Source organism: Camelus ferus, chromosome 5, assembly GCF_009834535.1.
Source record: "Camelus ferus isolate YT-003-E chromosome 5, BCGSAC_Cfer_1.0, whole genome shotgun sequence".
Lineage (NCBI taxonomy): Eukaryota > Metazoa > Chordata > Mammalia > Artiodactyla > Camelidae > Camelus > Camelus ferus.
In genome coordinates, this window is record NC_045700.1 from 95,877,193 (window position 1) to 95,901,027 (window position 23,835).

Sequence of the window (23,835 nt, forward strand, 5' to 3'; positions counted from 1 at the left end):
GGAGGACTCGGGGTTGGGGGCGCTCTCCTCCATCTCCGAAGAGGTGGCACAACTCGTGAAGCACCAGCTGAGGAGGGAACCGGCCGCGGAGGCCAGGCCCAGAGGGCAGAGGCCGGACCGCGGGAAGCCGGGTCTCACCCAGAGGCGGTGGCAGCACCAGAGCGTCTGGATGTTTGCTGCTTCCTGGTGCTGCCTCTGCTGACCCCTCACGTACCTGGGGTTTGTTTATTTCTCTTTTTTTTCCTTGTAAAACCTGCAGGTTCAACTCATACATACACGAGAATGTCAACAATGAGCATCTTCCTTAATCCCAGGAGCACAAAAATCCACCCCGGCAAGTTTGCCGGGATCCCGCCATCACATGCTGTCCGAGGACAAGTGTGCGGGGAGTGGAAGCGGGGAAAAGTGCAAACCAGCACGCGGCCCGGTCCCTTCGTCACCCAGGCGCCGCGCTGGGCTGTGGCGCGCAGAGGCGGGGGCCGCACGCAGAGCGGGTGGCAAGCGCGCCACCAGGTCGGGGCAGGTGGATGGCGACCTCGGGCCCCGCCGGTCGCCATGGGGCCGGGAAAAGGGGACCCATCCGAGAGGACCGGGAAGAGCCAGCCCGCAGCCATCACTCGGGCTTCTGAGAGGACATAAAGACACAGGCCTGTGACGGCAGATCTTCAAAAACATGCTGAGAAGTAGCTCTACCCCACGTGGGCCGGCAAGGTCACCGGACGTGAGGGAGCCCAGGGCTTGTTTTTTAAATCGTTGTTTGGGAGGCACAGAAATGAGAGGCTGCAACCTCCAGGACAAAATGAGACCGCAGCCTGCGCGGGCGGAGCCTGTGGGGGCGGTGCCTGTGGGGGCGGAGCCTGCGGGGGCAGTAGCAGCCTGTGGGGGCGGAGCCTGTGGGGGCGGAGCCTGTGGGGGCAATAGCAGCCTGTGGGGGCGGTGCTTGGGGAGGCGGTGCCTGCGGGAGGCGGTGCTTGAGGGGGAGGTAGCAGCCTGCCGGGTGGGGAAGGGGCGGCAGCCTGCGGGGGCTCTCGCCGGTGCTGAAAGGCAGATACCTGGGTTGACACCCGCTGCCAGGACCATGGCCCGGGCCGCCTGGGGCTTCCCCACCACCGTCCTGAAAAGTGGGTGCTGCCAAACACGCCTCGGGTGGGGCTGGCCTGGCGCCTGGACCGCTGTCCCCCCTGCACCTCAGAGCAGCAACCACTAGCAAGGTGCAGGCCTCCCCACCGGCGGGCGAGGTCCAGGGCACACCAGCGTCCCCGCAGGGCCTCCCTCTAGTCCCAACAGCCACGAAGGGCCCTCAACCGCTCCACCCCAAACCCCAGAGTGCTTATTTGAAAAGTAGAGGACCACGTGGCTGCTGGAGGCCAGTCTCCATGGAGACCGGTGACCTCTGATAGGCAGGAGCACTCGCCTGCTCAGGATTCTAAAGGCAAAACGATGGGGGCTGGACTTCCAGCCGCTCTGGAAAGTGTTCCCTCCTTGGTTTGTCCAACGTCGACCTCAGAAGCCCCACGGAGTAGAGGGGAAGCAGCAGAGGCAGCAACAACCCGACACCAACAAAACCCAGAGGAACAATCAAACCCGCCAAGACCCAGGGCCTCAGGGCAGCTCCCCCCTGGCACCAGGGGGCAAAGACCGTCTGGGTGTGGCTGACACCTGAAGAAGCCAAGGCCTGGCTGAGTGACGTCCACCCATGGGCCATGCTGGTCTCCATGGAAAGGGCATTGCAGAAGAACTGGGGAACATGAGGGCATGGCCTTTCAATTCTCTACATCCCTGCTGCCCAACCCATAAGTGGCCTCGAACCATATGTGGTCACAGGGCACCTGAAACGCTGTGGGGCCAGGCGGAGACGTGCTCTCCATGTCTCATCTGCAATGGTGCACCAAAGTTGACGACAAACACAAGTGTTTCTATGCATTTTGAGTGAAAACAATTTTAGAAGTAGGAGCTTAAGTAAAATGTCTTCACATTAATTTAACTTTGGCAGCCAGGCTCCCAGCAGCCCCCAAAGATCCCTGCCCCCTGGTCACCCCTTGCCTGGGCCCCTCTGGGAGGGCTGATCTATGAGACAGTAGAATAAGGCAGGAGGGGGTGTCACTTCTCAGATTAGGCAAGAAGACACGGAGGCCTCCTTCTTGGCCCCTTGGATCTTGGCATCTGGGATGTTCACTTTGGGGAAGCTGCTGTTAGAGGCCCAGGTGGTGAGGACCCATGGCCTCCTCCCTATGCCCACGCAGGTGAGCTTGGGAGTGACCCTGCAGCCCCAGCACCCTTCAGATGAGACCGCAGCCGTGACCGGCAGCTTGACTGCACCTCCTGAGAGATCCTGAGACATAACCACCAGGAAGGCAGCTCCCGGACCCGACCCAGGGATGCAACCAGACAGCACACGTGTGTTTTTTTCAGTAGCTAGGTTTTCAGGTAATTTGTTACCTAGCGATAACATAACTTACACAGCCAGTTTCTTCTGGTGTCTTAAGGTGGCTACAGAAAATGTAAAATCACCTATGTAACTGTAATATATACCTGCTTAATTCCATTGGACATCGTTGCCCTGCACGGTCCTAAATACAGTGAGAGCATGCTGTGATCACAGACGTCGTAAGTGGTCCCTCAACTGCGTAACATGACTTTGCTATGCATCCCCAGTATGTGTTTCTTTTAAAATCTGGGGTCAGATTATATACATGCAGAGAGTGAGTGTTCCCCAAAAGATCTACGTTAGTTTTTTCTTATTCCATTTAAATTAAAAGAAAATATTACTGTCTTTCTCTGACTATGAAAAGTCAGTAGGAAAAATGGAGAGAAGACAGACAAGTCCCAAGAAGACAGTGAAGATGATGCATAAACACACCACCCAGAGATGATCACCGTTAATATTCTGGTGTTTCTTCTTGCTGGTAATGTTTCCATTTATGGACAAATCTTATATTTGTGGATGAAATGCTACTTTCAGTGTGTTTCTACACCGTGACTTTTAAATGCTGTTTCCCACTAAAGGCCACATGGGCCACAATTCACTCAGCCAGCGCCCGTGCTGGACATGCAGGTGTCTAGTGACTGGTGTTAACGGCACAGCAAGGAATGTCCTGGGACTGAATCTCAGCCCTCCGGCTGGTCCTCTGGGCCGATCCTCAGCCACGGGACCGCGCAGCCTGCGGCCACTTACTTTGATGTGCTCGTGGAGCTGGGCCTCGTGCTGCCGGGACAGCTGCTCGTGCTGCCTCTGGAACTCAGCGATGAGGATCTGCCTCTGGAGCTGCTGCTTCTGCTTCAGGGCCAGGAGCTCCTGCTGCAGCTGCTGCTCCCGGAGCGCAGGCTCCGCCACGGGCAGCGGGAACTGGTGGTCCAGGCGCAGGTCCATGGGCACCGCCGGGGGGGCCACCGGCAAAGGCAGAGCCGAGGCCACATCCACTGCAGGAGAGAACACAGCAGAGAAGTGCCGGTCACTGCAGCGGCCTGGCCCCCAGCCCCATCGCTGCCTTCCAAAGAGCCACTGCAACCATCGGGGCCCGTATGCAGAAGGCAACCGTACGTCTGGGATGCCTTGTCCCCCACTCCTGCCCCACAGACTCAAAGGGCAGGACTCGGAGGCCGTCGAGGGGTCCAGCCCTCAGGGCCAAAGGCTGGGAGGTGGGACCAGGGCACCCACTCCTGCACCCTTCCCTCCTTGCGGGGAGGCCCTCTCTCTCGGGGGACCTCGCTGCAGCCCAGTGGCCTTTTCTGACATCTTTTTTGAAAGTCAACAAAGAGAAAAAGCAAGAAAAGGTCTCCAAAGAGCCCCAACATCCGTATGCGGAGAAGCAAACCGCCTTTTTCTTCTCCCTGCCATGCAGCCACTGAGAGCCGTGTGCGGGGACCACAGAGCAGCCTGTGCCCTGAAGTGGTCCAGGCAGATGCCCAGGACGGGGAGCGCTTCTCCACGGGGAGGCAAGCACCCTCTGGAGAACGCATTTACCGACTGCGGCCAACGAAAGGCCCCGGCCTGCCCGCACCAGCTGGCGCAGCAGGCCTGTGCGTCCACAGCTCGCTAAAAGATGGGTTTCTCCGCCGCACCAGCAGACTGCCAACAGAGCTGCAAGTGTTCTGACTGGAAGCAGAAGCGGAGTCAACCTTAACGCTTCCAAACCAACACCAAATTGAAGTGAGAAAGTGAATGCAGAAGGAAAGTCTTAAATTGTGGGTGTCGCAACATAACCCAAAGGGAGTCATCCTTTTTGACAGGTTTGCATCTGAAAAGCACGGGCGGGTGGCAGGCACTGGCTGCGAGCTGAGGTGACAAGGTGACGAGGTGACGGCACCTCCCAGGTCAAGCCTCCTGTAGTCCTCCCCCGGGCAGGAGAGCGCCCCCGGGCTCTGCTCGCCCAGCACAGAGGCCCATGGCTGGGCGTAAATCTTAGTGCTCCCCAGGCAGCCTGCTCTGGGCTCACTCCTTCATCAGCCGACTCGCACCAGACCCAGGCGCCGGAGACGGGGGCCCAGGTGGGTCCCGGACTCAACAGACAAGGGCCGCCAAGGACCAGTTCCTTACCTTCAGAGCCATCGCCACCTGGCACGGTCTCATCCCAGCGTCTCTGCCCAGACTCCCTGCAGGTCAGGCCTCGTTACGCACCCGACCTTGTCCCAGGGTCACCCTGAGTGACCAAGGCCCGGGGACCCGGCACCCAGAAGTAACCCAGTTTCTGCGGAGGTCTGTGCTCTGCAGCTCACAGATTCTGGTGAAACGGTCGTAAGAGGACCCGCCCCTGGGAACAGGGCAGTCCTGTGGTCACTGCCCAAGCAGCAGGTCCACACTGGCCATCCCTGTGAAGCAAGGTGGGGAGAGGCTCGGCTCTGGCAGGAGCCCTAGGTTCTAACCCCTGAGCTGATTCCTCGAGCCGTGGTGTCCTCGACTGAAACGCGGCCTGGTACCTGCAGGGCAGGGCGCACCCTGGCGGAGGGGAGGGTGCTGCTGGGGCCAGAGCAGGGCCCTGGCTCCATGACTGGAGTCACCATCTCCCCCCCTCAGGACCAAGCCCTGGCTCCCACCTGAGCCCCCAGCCTGGGCTAAGCTGGCAGAGGCCCCCAGGAAGGCTTGGACCCTGGCTGCAGGGCGTGGGGACAAACTTTCACTTTCAGTCATTTCAAAAATTATCTAATTCTCCTCTTCGAAGCCCCAACAAGGCCGGGACAAACACCAGCTGACTTTTCTCTTCCGCTTCTTCCCCCAAATCTCGGAAGTGCCACCCTAACTTTGTAAGTGAACTTATTTTTTTCTAGTTGGGGGTCAGGCTTGATGCATTAAAAGGTTCTTATTTGACATTTATGCAAGAAAAATCACAAAGAAACGGTTTGTGAGCAGGACCAGGGAACGGGGGTAAGCTATCCCACCCCCACCCCCACCCCCACCCCACACAAGACTGGAATTTATTAGTTTCCTTTCTTTTCTTTTTATGAGCATTTTTAATATGAAATACGGCACAACAGAAAAACTGTTTAAACACCACCAGTTTTATAAAACCTCAACATCTCTCCTCATTTGCTTCAGACTTTCTTTCAAGGACTCGACCATCATGGAGGGCAGGGAGGAGAGCTCAGGAAACAGGCCTGGAGGGAAGAGAAAAGTGACTTGACGTCTGGAAGGAAACCGGCTTCCCCGTTTTCTCTCTCCAGGGGGCGTATGTCATCGCGCTCCCACCAGGGACAGCCCTGAGCTTCCTGAGAAACGTCGTCACCGTGAGTGACCAGGTCTCCCGGGCCCCTCTGTGTCCCCCGATGCCCTCAGAAAGGTCTCCTCCATTAACCGCGGACCTGCCCAGCACGGTGACAGGTGCGTTGCTCAGCAGACGTCCGCGGGTTAGTCGGCCTTTGTTCTCTAATGATAAACTCGACTTTGTCTTTCTGGATAAACACACAGTCACTGATGGAGTCATCCTGAGACCGTTTTATTGAGCACGTTTGGGTCTGTGCTCGGAGGTCAGACTGGCGACTTGGCCCTCACTCTGCTTGCCTGGTCAGGTAGCTATCTTTTAGCTTAATAGCCAGAGATAATTAATGAGATAATCATACTGCCCTGCATTTCCTAAGTGGTATCATCTCGTTTGGCCCAAGGCGGGGTGGTCAGGTGTGACCCACACCTGCGAGACATGCCCAGGTGACCTAAGACATCACGTAGGAATAAGGCCGTCCCTAAGACTCGGAGCACCAGATCCACCCATTTTTCCATACCACCCCCCCAGTTCTAATTTTTCACAGACGGGGTCGGGAGGACCATCAGAAACGTCCAGGAGTTAACCTCTTTAAAAACTGAACATAAAACAACTCCTAAGGGAGCCTTTTTACCAACTTCAAAAATACGAGGGGTCAAACGTCTCCACACATGTGTTCAGATACTGAAGAGATGTGCAGGGCCTCCCGCTCTGTGCCGGGCGCTTGGGGGCAGCTCCCCGCCCAGCCTGTAGCAGGCCCCCTGGGAACCCGGAGAGCAGAGGGCAGGGGGCTGATGGAAGCCTGGGGAAGGGTCTGCACGGAGGCTGCATCTCTGAGACAGGAGGGGCAGGTAAGCCAGGACCCACGGGTCCGGGCATCAGTGGAGGGTCCTGGGTTGCTGGGGGAGAATGGAGGAGCCGAGACCACCCCTCACAGCACAGAGCCTGCATCTGCACATCCTGGACGGTCCCTGCAGGCCTGGGGTGGGGGGGCGGGTGAGCCCGGGCCTTAGAGGCAGAGGGGCCGGCGTCGGGGTGCTGGGGGTGAAAGAGATGGGGCGCTGGCCGCAGGCAGGGAAGCGCCGGGCAGGGTGGGAGGGCGCTGCAGGCCCAGAGTGGCTCAGGGGCCAGGCAGGACGGGGCTGCCTGGAAGGGGCGGGAGGGTGGAGGCTCATTCTGTCCACAACAACGTTTCTGAGGCTCCTCCAAGTCTGGAGTCATAGGGAACCGTGGAAGGAAACACCTCCCCCCACAGTCCGTGTTGTTAGTCATCCCACAGGTACCGGAGTGGATGGGCCCCGGGGGGGCGGGGGCCGCAGACAAGCCCCCCGCCTGGAGTGAACGGAGGGGGCCCGGGTGCAGGCAGGTCCTCAGCAGAGCGCATCGCTGTTCTCAGCACGATCCTCCTTGACTCACTGCTGGAAGGAAGACAAGTCCTGCCCTAGTCCACCCCACTGAGGCTTGTGTAAAACCTCACTCTTCTACGAAAGAAAGTCAAAAGCAAAGGGGATGAAAAGCTATCCGTTACCTACGGCAGATACACCATGACCAGCTACGCCCTTTCTTCACCTCCGAAAACGATGCTGCACTGACGGAGAGAAACGGAAACCGACACTGAACTTGCGGGGGCGAGGGACCAGGCGGGGGCTCCCCATGCCCAGTGGGCTCAGCGTCGGGGAGATGGGATGGGGGGCAGCTGGGCAGTGCCCGGGCCTGGCCCGCACCAACTATCGAGGCCGCAGCCACAATCCCCATTCAGCCCAGGCGCTGGCGGGTGCGTCAAACATGACTTATACTATTTCTGTATCAAAAACCACTTGAAATGCCATGAGTTCCCAACAGAGAAGCTGCTAGGGCTTCTGACCCAAAGCGCCCAGAAGAAACAATAAAACCTTCTCTACTTAGAGAATGCAGCATCAAAACAAAAAGCCTATGATTCTCCTGATGCTTTACGGCAGAGGAGGAAACGGCTCTATAGGCTGTGCCCCGAGAAGCATATTAGTACAATCAGACTCATGACGTCAGTAAAAGCACAAAGACTGTATTCAGAATTTCAGTAAGAAATGGCGAGCTTGGGTTGTGACTTCGAGTTCTCAATCAGAAATAGAAAGAAATCTGCCAGTCTATTTTTTTTTTAAACGAATGATCAGAGAAAAGGACACTGTAGTTTTCCATGACATGGGTTAGGTCCTCTTTATAACACCATTTCATGTCATCATATAGACGTGAAGTAAAGAGAAGGGCTATTCTTTAGAAAATGCGGCCAAAGTTTGGGGTCTGTTCGAGTAAAGAAGGGCTCATTCAAATCCAAGGGAAAAATAATAGACATTTCAGCTATGTAACCACGGTTTCCTCTCACACTGACGTTTGCCTGTGTGCGAGGGCGGAGGGAGGGGGACTGGGGGGGGGAGGGGAGGGGCGGGGGGGTGAGAAACCCCTCAAAACACGGCCATCTCGATGGTGAGGTGCTGCACCCCTGGACACACACACACACACACACACACTGAGGTGAAGAGTGAGGAGCGACCACCTGCATGCCCAGCCCCCCTTGCCAAACAGAGCATCGTGCTCCGAGCCCCTATCACATGCCCGCGCCCCCAACGTCTGATCTGTTAGGCACCCTGCTTTCCTTACGGTTACAGTGTCCACGAGTGAGGCCCTCAGCCTGTGTTCTGTAAGTGACAGCAGTGAGGACAGAGCAGTGCAACCAGAGGGTGACAAAGGTTCCCAGGAAAAGACAGTCTCAAGTCCAGGCTGCCTTCAGCTTCCGGGACAATTGACAAAGACAGCTTCTCCCTGGGTGAGGTCAAGAGTGACCCAGGGGACCCAAGGGCCACCCCTCCACAGCATCTGGTAGGCGTCACGTGGACCAGAGCTGCCCTGCCTTCTGCGTCTGCTCCACCTCCAGGTGTGAGCCCCACGGCGGGGGGGGGCGGGGGGGGGCCGCGTCCCCAGGTGAGTGAGGCCGGAGGGCGGGAGAGTCCGGGCAGGCCCGCCCTCACCTCGCACACCTGCCCCGGAAGCTGCAGAGTGAGGCGGCCCGGCACCTCCCGCTCAGCCGCCGTCCCTGCCGCCTCCCCCCTTCCCGGGAGCCCCATGCGCCTCTGTCCTAGAGCAGGTGCCGTTCCTCTGTCCCACTCTTTCTGCAGGAACTCGGGCTCCAAGTGTGTCTTGAACAAGGAGCCGTGAGAGGTCGGTTTTGTGAGTAAAGATGTCTTTATGTCCCTCTCACCGTGTCGTTACTCTGGCTGCGTACAGAATCCCCGAGCGCAGCGGCTCTGGCCCGCTGCCCCCTCGTGCCCAATGCTGCCCTTAAAGAAGCCGAAGTCCCTCTGACTCCGCGTCCCTTGCCTGAGCCCGGCCTTTCCCTCCGTCCCAATGCCCTGAGATCAGAGGCAGAGGGCTAGGGGCGGACCTTTCTTCTCCGCGGCGGGCCGCCCGGCCACCCGGTCAGTGTGGCAGCTCAGGCCCTGCAGCTGCGGGGAGGCCCCTGAATTCTCTCGAGGATGCATTCCTTTTTTCTCTTTCCCCTTCCGGAACCTCGAGTAGTTAGTTGGGTGGTAAGGCTCCTGGAACAATCCCCTGATTTTCTTTTCCATTCCCTATTTTCCTTTTCTTTGTCTTCTGCTCAGCTTCACGTGAGACTGCCTTCAACGTGTGCTCTAACCTTTCCACCGGGTTTTGCATCATTTCTGGAAACGTACCCCGGAGTGAGAGGGTGAACCTAGCTGGAAGCTGGGAGCAGAGAGGGAGTCTCAGCACTGGGCTTCCGGACGGTGCGCGGAGCGGCGCCCGTCGGGACTCGAGGCTTGGCACTGCAGGTCCCCCGCCTCACCAGCCTCTCATCCCCAGTGAGGCACCTTTCCACCCAGGGCCTGCAAGGAAGAGGCGGAGCTCCGGGTGCCAGCGGGGGTCTCTGTGCTCAGCGCTCATCGTGAACGTGCTCACCGATGCCCCAGTCCTGTTAAACTCCCCGCGTCCTCCACTGGCCGCGGTCCCCTGCCTGGGCCTCTGGATTATGTTCTCCAGAGAAGAACGCTCCAGTCAGCCCCCACTGGTTGGGGGCTCGGGTGGTCAGTCCCCTCTGAGGCCAGGAACCCCCGCTCTGGCGTTCTGAGGGCGCTCCCCCCACAGGAGGCCTGCCGACCCGGGCCTCCCTGGTCCCTGCTCCAGCTCTAGATCCGTCACGACCAACGGCCGGGCCTCCCCTATAACCGCCAGCTTGCACCAGCACCCTGCAGTTCAGTGCTCCCCATGGAAAAATAAAAACCAACTCTATTTTTCCCCAAGAGCTCCTGGGGCCGGGCAGCCACAGGCATCAGCTCCGCGAGGCTTTGGCGCGAGGCGGAGACCACGCCGGGGCAGCGCCCGCCCCGCACCAGAACAGGCCAGAGCGCGCACTCCGGCCAGACCCAGCCTGCTGAGCAGAGGTGAACACACAAAATCCCCGAAATAGTCCTCTGCAGGCTAAAAATAGAAAGCCGTCATTAACAACTGGTGTGTGTTCTTCTCCACTGTCTCTTCACCTCAGTCAGACTTCACCTCCACCCAGCACACACCGCCTCCCCAGGCTACACGTTTTCAAAGAGTCGCTCTCTGGAGCAAAGTCTAGGGTCCGGCCACACACGAGGGCGTGGCCTCCCAGCCAGCGTCCCGCCCGAGGGGGCATTTCCCGCAGCTGCTCGGATCCTCCCCTGCAAGGTGCCCCCCAAGCTCCTCCGAGCTGTCTCTGCAGGTACCAGAGAGAACCCTGGCGGTGATGGGTGGGGGTGGGGGTGGTTGCCGGAAGGGTCTGCCCTCAAATGCCCTCTCCCCACCCCCACCCCGGCAAGCCACCGTGGGGGACAGCAGGGCGCGAGGTGGGGCTACTTGGGGAAACCCGCTCTGCGGCCTCCACCTCACGGCAAGGCGGTGTTTCCGAGTAAAGCTCAGGAGAGCAATTCAGGCAGGGCCCGCTGTGCTGTCAGCTCACAGGGCCCCAGTGGGCAGACCTGGTCCCTCAAACACCCAGCGGGGTGGGCGTGGGGGGCACGGTTCTCACGTGCAGAGGGGGCGGAGGGAAGAGCGTGGGCTCTGGGGCCAGTGGGAGTTCCAGTCCAGTGGGTGACCAGCGGGCTAGTGTGCAAAGTGCTGGAACAGGACTGATGCTGGCGTGTGATCTGGTGTCCACCTCGGGGCCGGGACGCAGCCTGGGGCCCGGAGCCACCTGTAACAGGGGCCGAGCAAATGCAGAGAGAAGAGCTCAGGGCATCTGACCCCGGGGACTGGCATCCAGGCGAGGTGGGCAGAGCTGAGCCCACCTCACCTCCCATGTTCCTGATCCCACTCCCCAAAGAGTGGGCCCATAAAGCACTTTTCACACTAAGAGTGACAAACACCCCAGGTGACGCTTGGTGGTCAGGGTGCGGGAGAGACTCGCAGAAGGGCGTAGCTCCCCCCTCAGCATCCGCACCTGTAAGCCCCGACGGCCGAGGTCATGGCCCCGTGTGAGGGCAGGTGCCCACAGCGCCCAGACATAGGTACCCAGAAAGCAGGCCCCTTCCTACCCACCAGCAGCTCCGGCCGCTCCGCAGACCTCAGGACAGCAAGCACTGCCCTGCAGCACCCAGCCCCTGGGCAAGCGCAGCTTCTGGGAGTACAGGTGTCCCCGAGCTCCCCACGACAGGGCGAGAAGGGAGGAGGGGAGGGGCCCCCGGCCTGGCGGCAGGTTGGGCCAGCCAGCACAGAGCGATGAGCCCTTTCCTCGCAGGCCGCAGGGCCCAGGGGACACGGAGAGACCACGACGTCACTACCTGAAGGGCGCATGCTTCGCCTGCAGGTGTGGGGATGGCAGTGGTTTCCGGTGCCCTAGATGAAAACTCTCCTCTTCATGTGAACAGGCACTTCGCTGTGTAATAATCAGCTATTTTTAGCAAAATCAACTGTAGACTCACACAGCAGTAAAGGATAAAAACAGGGTTGACCGTGTTTTCAGGTCTGGAAAATTCTGTCTTGCGCTTTAAGCAGAAGTGCAGTGTCTGGTTGGAACACACAGGGTGAGGGTCCCAGGGGCAGGGCTCCCAGAAACACAAACCCACACGGCTCCTTCTGTTCTCAGGCTCAAAACCCCCTCAACTGAAACAGATGTGGGGTCCTGGAAGAAGCAAACTGGGCGGACAGTCCCGGGACCGCCTGGGCCCTGCGTGCAGGAGAGAGGCACGAACATCGGGAGGAAAAGGAAAGGCGGTGATGCCCTCCAGCTTCACCGTGAGGACCTCGGGGAGCAGCGTCGCCCGGTCCCTGCATCCCTCCAAGTCCCGGGGCGCAAAGTCGCCTCCGGCCAAGGCCACGCGGCCCGCGGCACCCCAGCCCCACACGAGGCTCCGCAAACTGGCCGTGCTGACAGCAGCACAGGGGAGGGGCCCTGTGTCCTGGCAGACAGGGACCCAAACGGACTATCAGCTTCTGGGGATACGAATATAACCCGGAAAGGCTCCAGCTTTGTAGGCACCAGGGAAACGAGAGTCCACTTATCTTAATGCAGAGGGAGAAACAAACATTGGCTCCACCTGCTCAGGGCCCGTGCTGATCCCGCAGCAGCTGCTTGGGAGTTTAGGCCTGATCCCTCTCCCGGCCCCACCCCGCCCTTCTGTCAAAGAAATAAAGAGCTCTTTGTAGTACAGGAGAGCATTGGGAAGAGAATAAGGCCCACGGAGCAGAATCGAGGCTCTGGTCACGTTTCAGTGACGCCCTGCTCCTCCCTGTCCTTCCCCATCACCGCACCAGGCCCCAGCCTGGCTCCCGGGCCACTTACTGCAGGGTGGGCAGTCCTGCGGCCCAGCCTCCCCTCCGCCCAGCAGGGAGGTCACGGCCTGCATGCCCGTCCCTGCTGTCGGGTTCCGGAGTCGGTGCTCCCAGCGGTGGATGTCACAGGTCAGACCTCAGAGAGGCAGCCTCACCTGGAGACAGACGCTGAGCATCTCCAGAGCCGGTGGGAGGGAGACGGAGGCAGAGCCAAGCAGGGGAAACAAACAACAGCAACAACGAATCAGGACAACCGCAGAGTGGAGCTGCAGACACAACAGACAGTCCAGCCACCGGCGCACCGGTGAGGCTGCCCGTGGAAACTGCCAGGAAGCAGCCGTCCAGCTGGGGTGCGATGCACAGCCCCTGTCAAGCTGGGGCTGCGTGCGTAGGGAGACTGGCCCTCGGGCGCGAACGCAGGACACGCACAGCCGTGCGGCCTGCTGAGAGCCAAGACGGCGTGGAAGCTCACCGGCCGGCCTTCAGTCAAGGGAGAGGCCCACGGGAGGCCTGAGAGGCGGGGAGGCAAGGTGAGCCCAACACGCGGGGAGGAGGCAGGACACCTGACTCGCGGAGCTGAACCGAGACGCGGTGAGCGCTCTGGGCCGGAGCCGGCGGGGTTGGCCTGACGAGGGCTCCGCACGCCCCGGCACACCCAGTCCGGGGCCGCACCCGCTGGGGACAGAGGGGAGACAGGGCGTCCACAGCGGGGGCGTCGGGCGGGCGGAGCCGGCGAGAGCAACAGGAAGAATTTTAAGGAGAAAAAGAAGACGTGGCTGCTGAGCTCCCAGCCATTGACAAGTAGCTAGAACGGAGAGATGATGAAAACAGAAGATGTAATATAACTTGAAAGGTCCTGCTTGTGCTATACTCAGAAGAAAACTGATCACCTTAAACTATCGTTTGTGACAATAATGAGCTTACAGGTTTATAAGCCTGATCGATGTATCTCTGCGAAACTAGAAAGCACACCCTTAGAGCAAGTCCAGGAGAACAGATGGAAGGAGACAACACACACACACACACACACACACACACACACACACACACACAGCGAGAAGCACTCATGAGCCACACACAGCAGCGCAGTCAGAAATCGGCTCTTTGAAAAGACCAATACAATAGACAAATTTCTGAGAAGAATAATTTAGAAAATGAGAGAAAGGCACAAACTTAAAACATTAGGAACTGGAAAAGTTGCAAAACTTTAGCCGTGACAGAAACTGAAAATAAAACAAAATACAATGAACAGTTTTAGGCCAATCGATTCTAAAACCTCTGTAAAATGATACATTTGTAGAACAATGTAACTTTCCCAAGTTGAGAAAAAATAGAAAACAGAGTAACACTATAACCATAAACTAAATTGTATCGATGCTTTAAAATTTATCCACAAAGAGCGTATTAGAGACAGTATGAGCAAACTTTCAACTAACTGATCATTCAATTTTGAACAAAACTTTAAAGAGAATAGAAAAATAAAGAACACTCCTGGCTCTTCACAGGCGTCTAGTATAAAACCTTGTTACAAAAGCCAAAGACAGTATAAAAAAGAAAAATAAATACAGCCACAAAATTCCCAAATCAATTATTAGCAAGCTTAATCCAGTAATCTATAAAAAGGACAACAGACCAAAATAAGTGGGATTTTAAAGTGAGAAATGCAATGGCTGTATAGAACAGCTACAAATGTAACTCACTGTGTTAATAACGATCATCCTAATGACGGAAATAAGCATATTATAAAATCCAGTGACTAGTCATCACGCGAGCTCTGAGCCAACTAGGAATGAAAGAGAATTTCTTTAACCTGAAAAGTGGTGTCTCTAATTAAAAAAACCACAGTAAACATTGCTTTTAACGGTGAACCATGAACAAGACAAGATTCCAGCCAACAGCACCCAGAGGAGCTAGCTGACGGGGTCACAATACAAGCAGAAAGGCAAGAAACAAAGCCACCACGCTTCTCAGACTCTGCGCCTGCCCGTATAGAACTCCTCCCCGCTAAAAAGAAAGGAATTACAGAGAAGCTAATAGATCTAATGAGGGCCTTTAACAAGGTGCTGGGTGAGGTCAACATAAAAAAAACAGCATTTCCACAACAACGCGACCAGTAGAGAAACTAACGTTTAGAAGAATATAAGGTTCTAAGAATTATATCTAATAAAAGACAGGAGAGACATTTATGGATGAAAATGGAAAAGACTGCTGATATTCTAAATGGCTGAAACAAATGGAGAGAGAGACCTTCAAGGCCAAGAAGACTTACCGTCATCATAAAGGCGGCAGTTCTCTCCAGACTGATCTACGGCATGAACGCCGAGTACTTCGTGACCTGGACAAGGTGCTTCTCAAACAACACAGAGGAACAAACCCAAAGCAGTCAGGGCCATGACACAGGTGGTAATGGGTCCCCCACAGGTAACTCTGGAGAAGACGGAGCACTCTACGTTTCTGTCTATGGAAGGACGATGGAATTCATCCCTGTCCACTCTGTAGACCAAAACTAATTCCATGTGGATTAAGATTCAAATGTGAAAGGCAAATTTTTAAAACTTTCAGAGGGCACTTTGGAAAACATCCTCATGACCTCGGAAAGAAAACTCAAGACGCAAAAAAGTGCTGACCACCAAAGACAAAACTGACCGCACCAGGACTACACCGACACCAGGAGCTGCTGCCCCCGGGACACCACTGCACCGTGGAAGGCTGAGCTCTGAAGAAGATGGTCAACGGAACATAAAGAGGAAGCACTTGACAAAGGACTTGGAGCTATGCTGGATCGGTAAATCAGCATAAAAAAGACCAGAGGAAGTGGCAAAACACATGAATAGGCTTTTCACAGAAGAAGGACCCTTAATGGTTGGAAAAAACAAACAAACAAACAAACAAAAAACAAAACAGGCTAAAATGCAAGACCACATTAGTAATCAAGAAAAGGCAATCAGACCACCCGGAGATGACAGCTTTCCATCCACCCCATTCTCAAGTTACTAGGTGTTGGAGAGGCTCCGGGTGAGGACGGACCTTCCGGAAAATCAGCGCTTTCTCTTATAAAGCTGAACCTTGGCTCTGTGACCCAGCGATTCCACTCCTAGGTCTACCCATGCTTGAGAAACCCCTGCACCTGTGCACACAGAGGTACGTGCAAGAACTGTCATCACGGCAGCCACAGCCGCCAGCAGGTCCACCGTGGGGCAGGAAGGGTGTGGCTGTATTTAGCACTGACAACGAATGGCACCGCAGCCATACAGAATGATGTGAATGAGTCTGAGAAACAGCACTGAGTTAAAAAAAAAAAAAAAAAAAAAAAGGGCAAGCTGCAGAAGACGCCACTGCAAAAAAGCTCCAGAAAGTAAAACTAAACAGGGTGCTGTTTAAGAAGCCAGACATATACGACAAAAGTAGTTTTTAAAAGAACTTAAGCCAAAGAAATAAACTCAACTGCGTTCCAAAATAAGTTAAAAAATAAAAGAAAGCAAGTCAATGACAAACACAGAACTGAGAAAAGGGCTGATGTCAACAGTGAGTGACTGGCTGCAACCCCGGCATCCGTTGCTAGGCGGTGAGGGAGCGGTGTGGCGGGCGCCCTGGGGGAGGCGAGCCCGGTGGAAATCAGCCCAGGGAACCATCTCTGCCCACTTTTTCACCACACGTGACATCAAGGACTGAAGGGCAGCCCACAAGTCTTCCTTCCTGACTTCTCAGGAACAGTGTGTCCAACGTGCACCTTCACACAGTGGTCAGCACGGGAGCGGTACCTGGACCGAGGCTGGGGTGGGGGGGCTAGAACCTCCCGGTGGAAACCGACCCTCACCCCAGGCACGTGGGAAGGGTGCACCAGACAAGGCAGCACTCCTTTAGTGCCTGAGTGTTGCACCGCCCCCATCACAGAACCTCCGAGTCACACTCCACACACACTTCTGTACTGAAGTATATCCTCAAAAGAGGGAAGGCGTTGGCTGTTAAGTTCTACTTATGTTGCTTGACCGGTAAGATGAAGAATTCCCAAATGCCACATGGCCGGGAACTGGAAGCATGACTGTGCGATGAAATCATCTAACTTTAATCACCTAAAACCACTTGCTCACCAAAAACAAAACAAAACAAAACCTTATTTATTTATTTATTCAGCGGTGAAGGAAAGCACAGTGTTTACTATAAGGCACCAGCACAAGGAGAACGGGCGGCTTGCGCTCAAAAAGCCTGAACTCCACAAAAAAATTCATTTCAATTCCACTTTAATCTGACCTATCCAAAATTAATTTTAGATGACAATTCTTGACAAGGAAATAGATTATCTTATTTAATGGTATAAACATGGAATTGGTGCCCTCGCAGTACAAAATCACTAAGCAATATAAAACCCAGAAAGCTGGGAACAGTTAAAGAATGCTCTCCCCAAACCCCATCACCAGGAAGATGACAACCACTGAGTTCCTGCAGCAGGGAAGGGCCTGGCCGACCAGGCGCCTCCGAGGCTGGGGGTGCCTTCGGTCTCTGAAGGGCATTCCTTAATTATTCCCAGCTTTCTGGATTTTCTATTGCTTAGTCCCTGACCACCACACCCGTCCACCCCCACGTGCAGGGGCACTGTCCCTCGCCACCCCCCAGAGAAGCTCCACGCTGAGGCCAGGAGCTGGGTGCCAGCCCAAAACAGGGGCAGCGGAAGCTGATACACCAAGGACTGCAGTGTGGGGAACAGGTGTGTCCCCGGGAAGGAGTTGAGAGGGTGCCCCAGTAAAGCGTCTGGCCGAGAGAAAGGACAACAGGTCCTGGCATGTGGGACACTAGGAAGTGACCAGGCCCCAGCCCCTCACCCGGCCAGAGAGACAATCAGTCAATATGCCCGCCCAGCTTGTTGGAGACTCACTCAGATCTGGTCAGACGTTTAGGAAAACCTCTAACATGAGAACAGGACAGCAAACCACAACAGAGGCTGCCAGCACAGCCTTCACTTGTTTGCTGTCTGCTGCCCCTCGCTCACCCCCGAAAACGCAAGGGTGTTTACGTGGCTCTCCATGGTCCCCCGGGAACCCAGAACAGCACCGGGAAGAGGGGGCCGATATAGACGCTGCAGGAGAGAGGGGAGGAGGGCGAGGACGAGGACGAGGGAGGGCTTGGCACCGCTCACCAGCCCCATAACCATCAGGACTGCCTGCAAAGCTGGGGCCACCGCAGCACAGACAGATGCCATCACTTGGCTGAGGTGCTGCAGACCTGGCTGAATGTGGGACACAAAAGAAAGAGGACGCGGGGTGATGGGGGCTTCTGAAGATGGAGGAACCACTGAGTCCAGGCGAAGGCATGGGGGAAGCAGGTTTTCGGGGGAAGATGAAGAGTCTGGTTCCAGACACATCCAGTCTTGAGGCCTGTTAACACCCAGGTGGGGATCCAGAACTCACAGCTGGCCCTGGGATCGGCTGGAGCTGGACATCTGAATGGCAGCTGCGTCAGGATGGTCCTCTGACCTAGGATGGGATGGAACCAGTGGGATCAACAAGAATGAGGAGCCATCAGAAGATGAGCCTGTGTGCCCAACACTGAGACACAGGACAGATGGAAACCTGTCCAGGGGCCTGATGACAAGTGGCTGGGGCAGTGGGCAGGTACCGGGACTGTCTGATCCCGGGACAAGGAGCTTCTAGAAGAGGGTGGTCTGTTGGGTCAGTGCTGGTGAGAAGCCACCAAGATGACAACTGGGACGTGGCAGTGGGACTTTTGGCAAGGGGACTTACTGGTGACACGAAAATAGAGACTGCTGGTAACCAGGGAAAGCTGGCTGCCTGTAAGATGCTGTGGGCCGACCAGGAGGGGGCGCCAGCTCAGCTCACCAGGAAACAAGTGGTGGACAGTGCTGAACACCAACGTCAACCTCATGGGGTCTGGAGAGGGTGAGGGCTCAAGGTGGGTGGCGAGCAGGGAGCAGAGAGAGGAAGTGCCAGCCACCTGGACCCGCTCTTCTGTCTCTGCATCAGTAACACCGAACGGGGTGGGGCTGTAGCTCAGGGGTAGAGCGCGTGCTTAGCATGCACGAGGTCCTGGGGTCAACCCCAGCACCGCCGTTAAGTAAGTAAATGAATACACCTAAGTACCTTCCTCCAAAACAAAATGAAAATAAACAGCACTGAGGGCAGGGACACCAGGAGGCACCCCCGCAGCAACTGCCAGCGCTCTCTCCAGGTCTCCTTGCCCCTGTCCCACCAACCAGCAGAGCGAGAACAAGAGCCCCAGACCAGCCTGGCCACCCCCGGCAGCCGGAGCACCGGCTGGCCGGCCGGCGGTCAGAGTCCGCAGCCCTCGGGTCATCAGACGTCACCGTGAATAAATAAGAGTGGGGCAGCCTCTTTGGGAAGCGGTCTGGGGACACGCACGGAAATCCCTCAATAAATATTTGTACCTTTGACTCCACTCATAAAAGTGATAATAATTCCATATCACACACCTGGTTTATTTTAAATACACAACTCTAACTGTTTAAAAGGTCAAATACATAAACTCTGAAGTACATACATAAATGTATGCTTACCCTCTGTATAGTGTGCACACCTCAGTTAGCACCGTAATGCGCACAGTATCACCCTGGCAATCCTGCCAACATTTTCCATCTCACTGAAGGCAAAAATAGACATATATGTTGAGACACACACATACATACGTACATATGTAACATTTATAGTGGAAATTCCATTCAAGAACAAAAATGGAATGTTCTCATTTATTTTCCTAGAGGAAGAAAGAAAAAGGAAAGTTGGAAAGTTTCCCACACACAAGGGCTCTGGAGGACGGGGTTTTAACCCCATGGCCCTGAGAACATGAGGACACTTTTGTCTGCCGGGCACTCACCTGTGCTTGCCGCGGGCGCCCGGATGCGGTGCCCTAACGGCCACCCTGGCCGTGCCCGAGCCCCCGAGGGGTCAGCCCGTCCCAGGAGGGCAGGCTTGCCTACTCTGGTTTTTAAATCTTGTGCTGGGCTGAACATTCATGCTGTGAGCACGTGGCAGCTTCCCTCTGCGTGCAGTGTCCTTTAGGAGACACAGAGTCCGCAGGTCTCCCTCCGGGGTGATGTGTCCCAGCGTGCCACCGTCTTCGTCCTGCCCTCAAACACAGTCCCCTCGGGATGACCTGCTCCGACCGGGACCCAGGTGAGAAAGGGCTGCATCACAGTGGCCCCCGCCCCAGGAGGAGGCAGCCTGGAGGGCCCCGGCCGTGACCGTCCCCCCCTGGGGGCCCAGCACTTGGACAGCACTGCCCCGGAGAGAAGCGACATCTCCTGATGTCGCCCGTAGGAAGGCGGCCACCCTGCCCTCCACCTGCCTCGCTCGGCGTCCCCTCGGCAGGTGCAGAACCACACGTGAAGGAACTGGGCACCCAGATCTTCAACAGTTTCTAAACGCCACAGTCCCTGGTTTGGCAGAAGACAAGTAAGCAGCAAGAGATGTACTTCAACAAGGATTTGGTTTCATGTCACGTTCCCTCCTCCCATCATCTAATCCCCGAGGGTGGCTCACTGAACCCTCTCCTTGTAAACACAGAACCCCCTCGGCCACCCTGAGGACTTGGGGGCAACCACCAGACATTCTACGACCCCAAGGCCACAGCAGAGACCAGGTGTGTCCTCAGCCAAGGTCACCGGCCTCAGAGCAGGGGACAGAACGTGCCTGTGCGGGGGCCCTGGTGGCAGAGCCAAGCCCAGCGCCAGCAGGTGGAGGGCCTCCAGGAGGCGGCAGCATCATTCGGAAGAGCGAGGGATCCTGTACTCCCTTCAGTGAGGACCAAACCGATGGGAGCTTTATGCCTTATTTTTAGACAACTTCGAGTTAACCTAAAACTCCTTGCATCTGAAAAGGAAAGTAATAGAACAAACCAAGATGTGGGGGGAAAACTTACTGTATTCATTTTCTTGCTTTTCCTAGTGATACACCAGCAGCATTTTAAGGTTAATAAGTCAGTAAATGGAGGATGGTAAGTATACGATTTATATGCTATAAAGAGAATCCCCAGAACTAAAAACAACACTGTAACTGACAAAATCAGAAAGTGAAAACGAGAAAAGAGGCCGGAGAAATGACAGCGTGCTGACAGCAATCCAGTCTCTCATGGGGTGTCCACAAACGCTGCCTACACCTGCCAGAGCAAGAAGCAGTCGTTTAGCTAAGTACACGCGCTTTTAAGTGGTCCCGTGATGAGGTCTGGAGAGAGGACACAGCCTTCCGAGTGACCAGGACAACACACCTTCTCACACGGACCCAAAGAAAAGGCCAGAAAGTCCACGAATGAGAAGCAAAGCCAGAAGCTTTCAGCACAGAAACCAGGACATGAAAACTGGATGAAAAGCGTAGAAATAAGTAGATCCGTTGTGTCGCTGAATGCAAACGGCATCTACTCGCACAAAAATGGTCAGATTCGGTGAAAAAAAAAAAAACTAAACAATGTGTCGTCCACATAGACAACGCCCAGGACACAACGGGCTAATAGCAACTGGAAGAAATCTGAGGTCAGAAGATCAGCATCACAAAGATTAAACCTAAACAAATGCCAGACACTGATAAGGCCCATTTCACGTGTGCGTCAGGTTCACAATTTACCACGAGACAAGAGTGTCCTGGAGATGCGCACCTTCTGGCAAAAGACAGAACACAGAGAACGCAGAAGAACCGACCAGAGAGGCGGAGCTGGCGGAGGTGCGAACTTGCTGTGGCACGCTTGTGACGCACACTTGTGCAGGCTGTGAACAATATGACCGACACTTCAGCTGAGCCGTGCTGCAAACGCTGCACAGCCAAAGAATCGGTGCCTTCCTTTTCAAACCTCCACCAAACAGTGGCAGAACATCAATGCCACATCGACACAGAAAACGTCCTGGTACACACACACACATACAACACATGGGCCGTAACCCCTGCGACAGAATTGGAAATTAATAAAACAAGAAGAAAAGCAAAAATCCAACCATAGGAAAACTGAACACTCTTCTCTTAAATACTCCAAATCCAAAATGAAAATGGAGAAAATTTATAAAGATAAGGAACACCTCACATATCGAAAATTTCAGGAACTGGTGAAGTTGAGCTCAGAGTGTAATTCATAGTCTTACGCACTGAAGTAATTAAAAAAAGGAACCAAAACAAAGAAATTAAGCATTGGACTCAAAGAGTCAGAAAAAGAACTCCTAAGTTAAATCATACGTTGCTCAAGAGAAAAGAGGAAGAGGATAGTAAAGAGGAAAGAAATTGAAGGACTTACTGATTCAGGAAATAGAAAATCAGTAGGACTGATAAAACCCGCAACGTGGACAGAGCCTGCCTGTGCCCGTTAGAGGGAGGGCAAAATCGCGGGGGTGACAGTTGAAGGCGGCTTTCAGGAACCAGCCTGCAGCAGTAAGAACAAACCGAAACAACCGTTTCATCGTAAAAACCCTCACAGACACACAACGTCAGCGAGGAGCCTTGTGACACCCGTGGGTCCAGCTTGAATGACTGGCAACACAGTTTCACGTCTTAACACCCATTTTTTTTTATTTGAGAACAAAATGTCTCAACTTTAAACTGATAAAAGATGGAAAAGAATGAGTCATTTTTTAAAAAAGCAGTTTTTTTCAGTGACATTATGAAGTGAAAAACTAAGCATCGATTCCGGGAAGCGGCGCGGCAGCCCGGAGCGGTCCCCCCCGCCGCCGCCGCCGCCGCCGCCGCCGCCGCCGCCGCCGCCGCCGCCGCCGCCGCCGCCGCCCCAGCCCCCGCCCAGCTGCGCCGCGGCGCGTGCGGAGCGCGGGGTCAGGGAAGCCTCAGAACTGCTATTTCCACGCAGGTTGACACTGAAAGGGCTGCCCCCAAATCTCATTTTCAGCCAAACTCGTCCTTGGTGGAGGGCTGCCTGCCCCACCCGCCCACCTGGGTTCTCTCTTCTGGTGCACGTGTTTTCCCCAAAGATCCTATTAAAGGACAAACTGAAACTACTGAAGCTTTAGGACGAACTTCCAAGAGGCAAAATTTTCCTTAACGGACAGCTGCAAGGGCTTTCTCTTCAGAGCGATGCCCTGTGTCAGCAATGCAGAAGCATTCCCAGTCCGACTCTCCCGAAAATAAAATGACTTAAATGCCACCGTGGCTGTACTGGGGCAGCCCTCCGAAACCCCTCCGATCCGGGCGGTTCCAGAGGACGCCACCGGCCACGTGGATTCTGGTTCGGAAGCACAGCCAGCATCTCCCTGCAGTTGTCCTGGCCTTCCCGAAGCTGGTGATGCTATTGCCGTGGAATCCAGTGCACGTAAACCCCTATGCACTGGCCCCCCGGCCAGGGTTCTGTCTGCAGGCGGCAAAACCATCTGCCCTCCTGTGCTCTGTGACTTTGCGATGAAGCCAGTGTTGGCTCCCCTTCCCCGCTCCCTGTTTCAGAACTCTCCTTAAAGCGCTTCAGAAAATCCTTTGAATGTTTCTAATTTGCTCTGGATCCCCCAAGAAGAAAAACTGTCTTCTGGAAATATTTGCAAGCTCAAATTGAGCAAGAGCTGTAAATACAAACCTGGCAGGCAGTTGGGAACTTGGCTTCCAAGAAGTGCACAAATCTGCTTCCGGGAAACTATAAATAGAAGCAGGCCTGCCCGGTGCAAACAACAGTGAGACGTGCTCTAAGTTCTCACATGGAAAGGCAGCCACCAAAGGCGAACGTGACCTCCAGGAAGAGCGCTCGACAGAGCAACCCATCCAAGACTCTGCTGTCATCATCTCACCAACAGGTGTCATAATGTTACAAACAGGATAAGAACTCTGAGATTATACAGTTACAATGCAAAGGCAATGGAGCAGAAACGACGACAAAACCGCCAAAGGTTGATCGCTGAGCACTTATTAAAAGAGCCTCTCTTAGATTCCTCAAAACACTAGACTCACCATGTGACCCAGCAGTCCCTCTCCTGGGAATATATCTGGAGGAAACTGTAATTCAGAAAGTCACCTGCACCGCAGCGTCCACAGGAGCACTACTTATAATACGAGACATGGAAGCAGCCTAAACGCCCATCGACAGAGGACTGGATAAAGAAGTTGTGGCATATTTATGTAATGAAATACTACTCAGCTATAAAAAATAATAAAATAATGCCATTTGCTGCAACATGGATGGACCTGGAGATCATCATTCTACGTGAAGTAAGCCAGACAGAGAAAGACAAATACCATATGATATCACTTACATGTGGAATCTAAAAAATTGAGACAAATGAACTTATTTACAAAACAGAAAGAGACTCTCAGACACAGAAAATAAATTTCTGGTTACTAGGGGGAAAGTGGGGAGGGAGGGATAAATTAGGAGTTTGGAATTAACAGATATACATTACTATGTATGAAATAGGTAA

At 54.9% G+C, this 23,835-nt stretch overlaps 1 protein-coding gene across 9 annotated transcripts in view; it reads right to left on the minus strand.

The window, feature by feature from the left end:
- Positions 1–23,835, minus strand: part of HDAC4 (histone deacetylase 4) — a 270,795-nt gene that overhangs the window by 101,390 nt on the left and 145,570 nt on the right. For all 9 annotated transcript variants that reach the window (XM_032480679.1, XM_032480677.1, XM_032480678.1 and 6 more), the window contains one exon: positions 3,176–3,420. In XM_032480679.1, the coding sequence (XP_032336570.1) occupies positions 3,176–3,420 (245 nt within the window). The remainder of the gene's footprint in view (positions 1–3,175; positions 3,421–23,835) is intronic.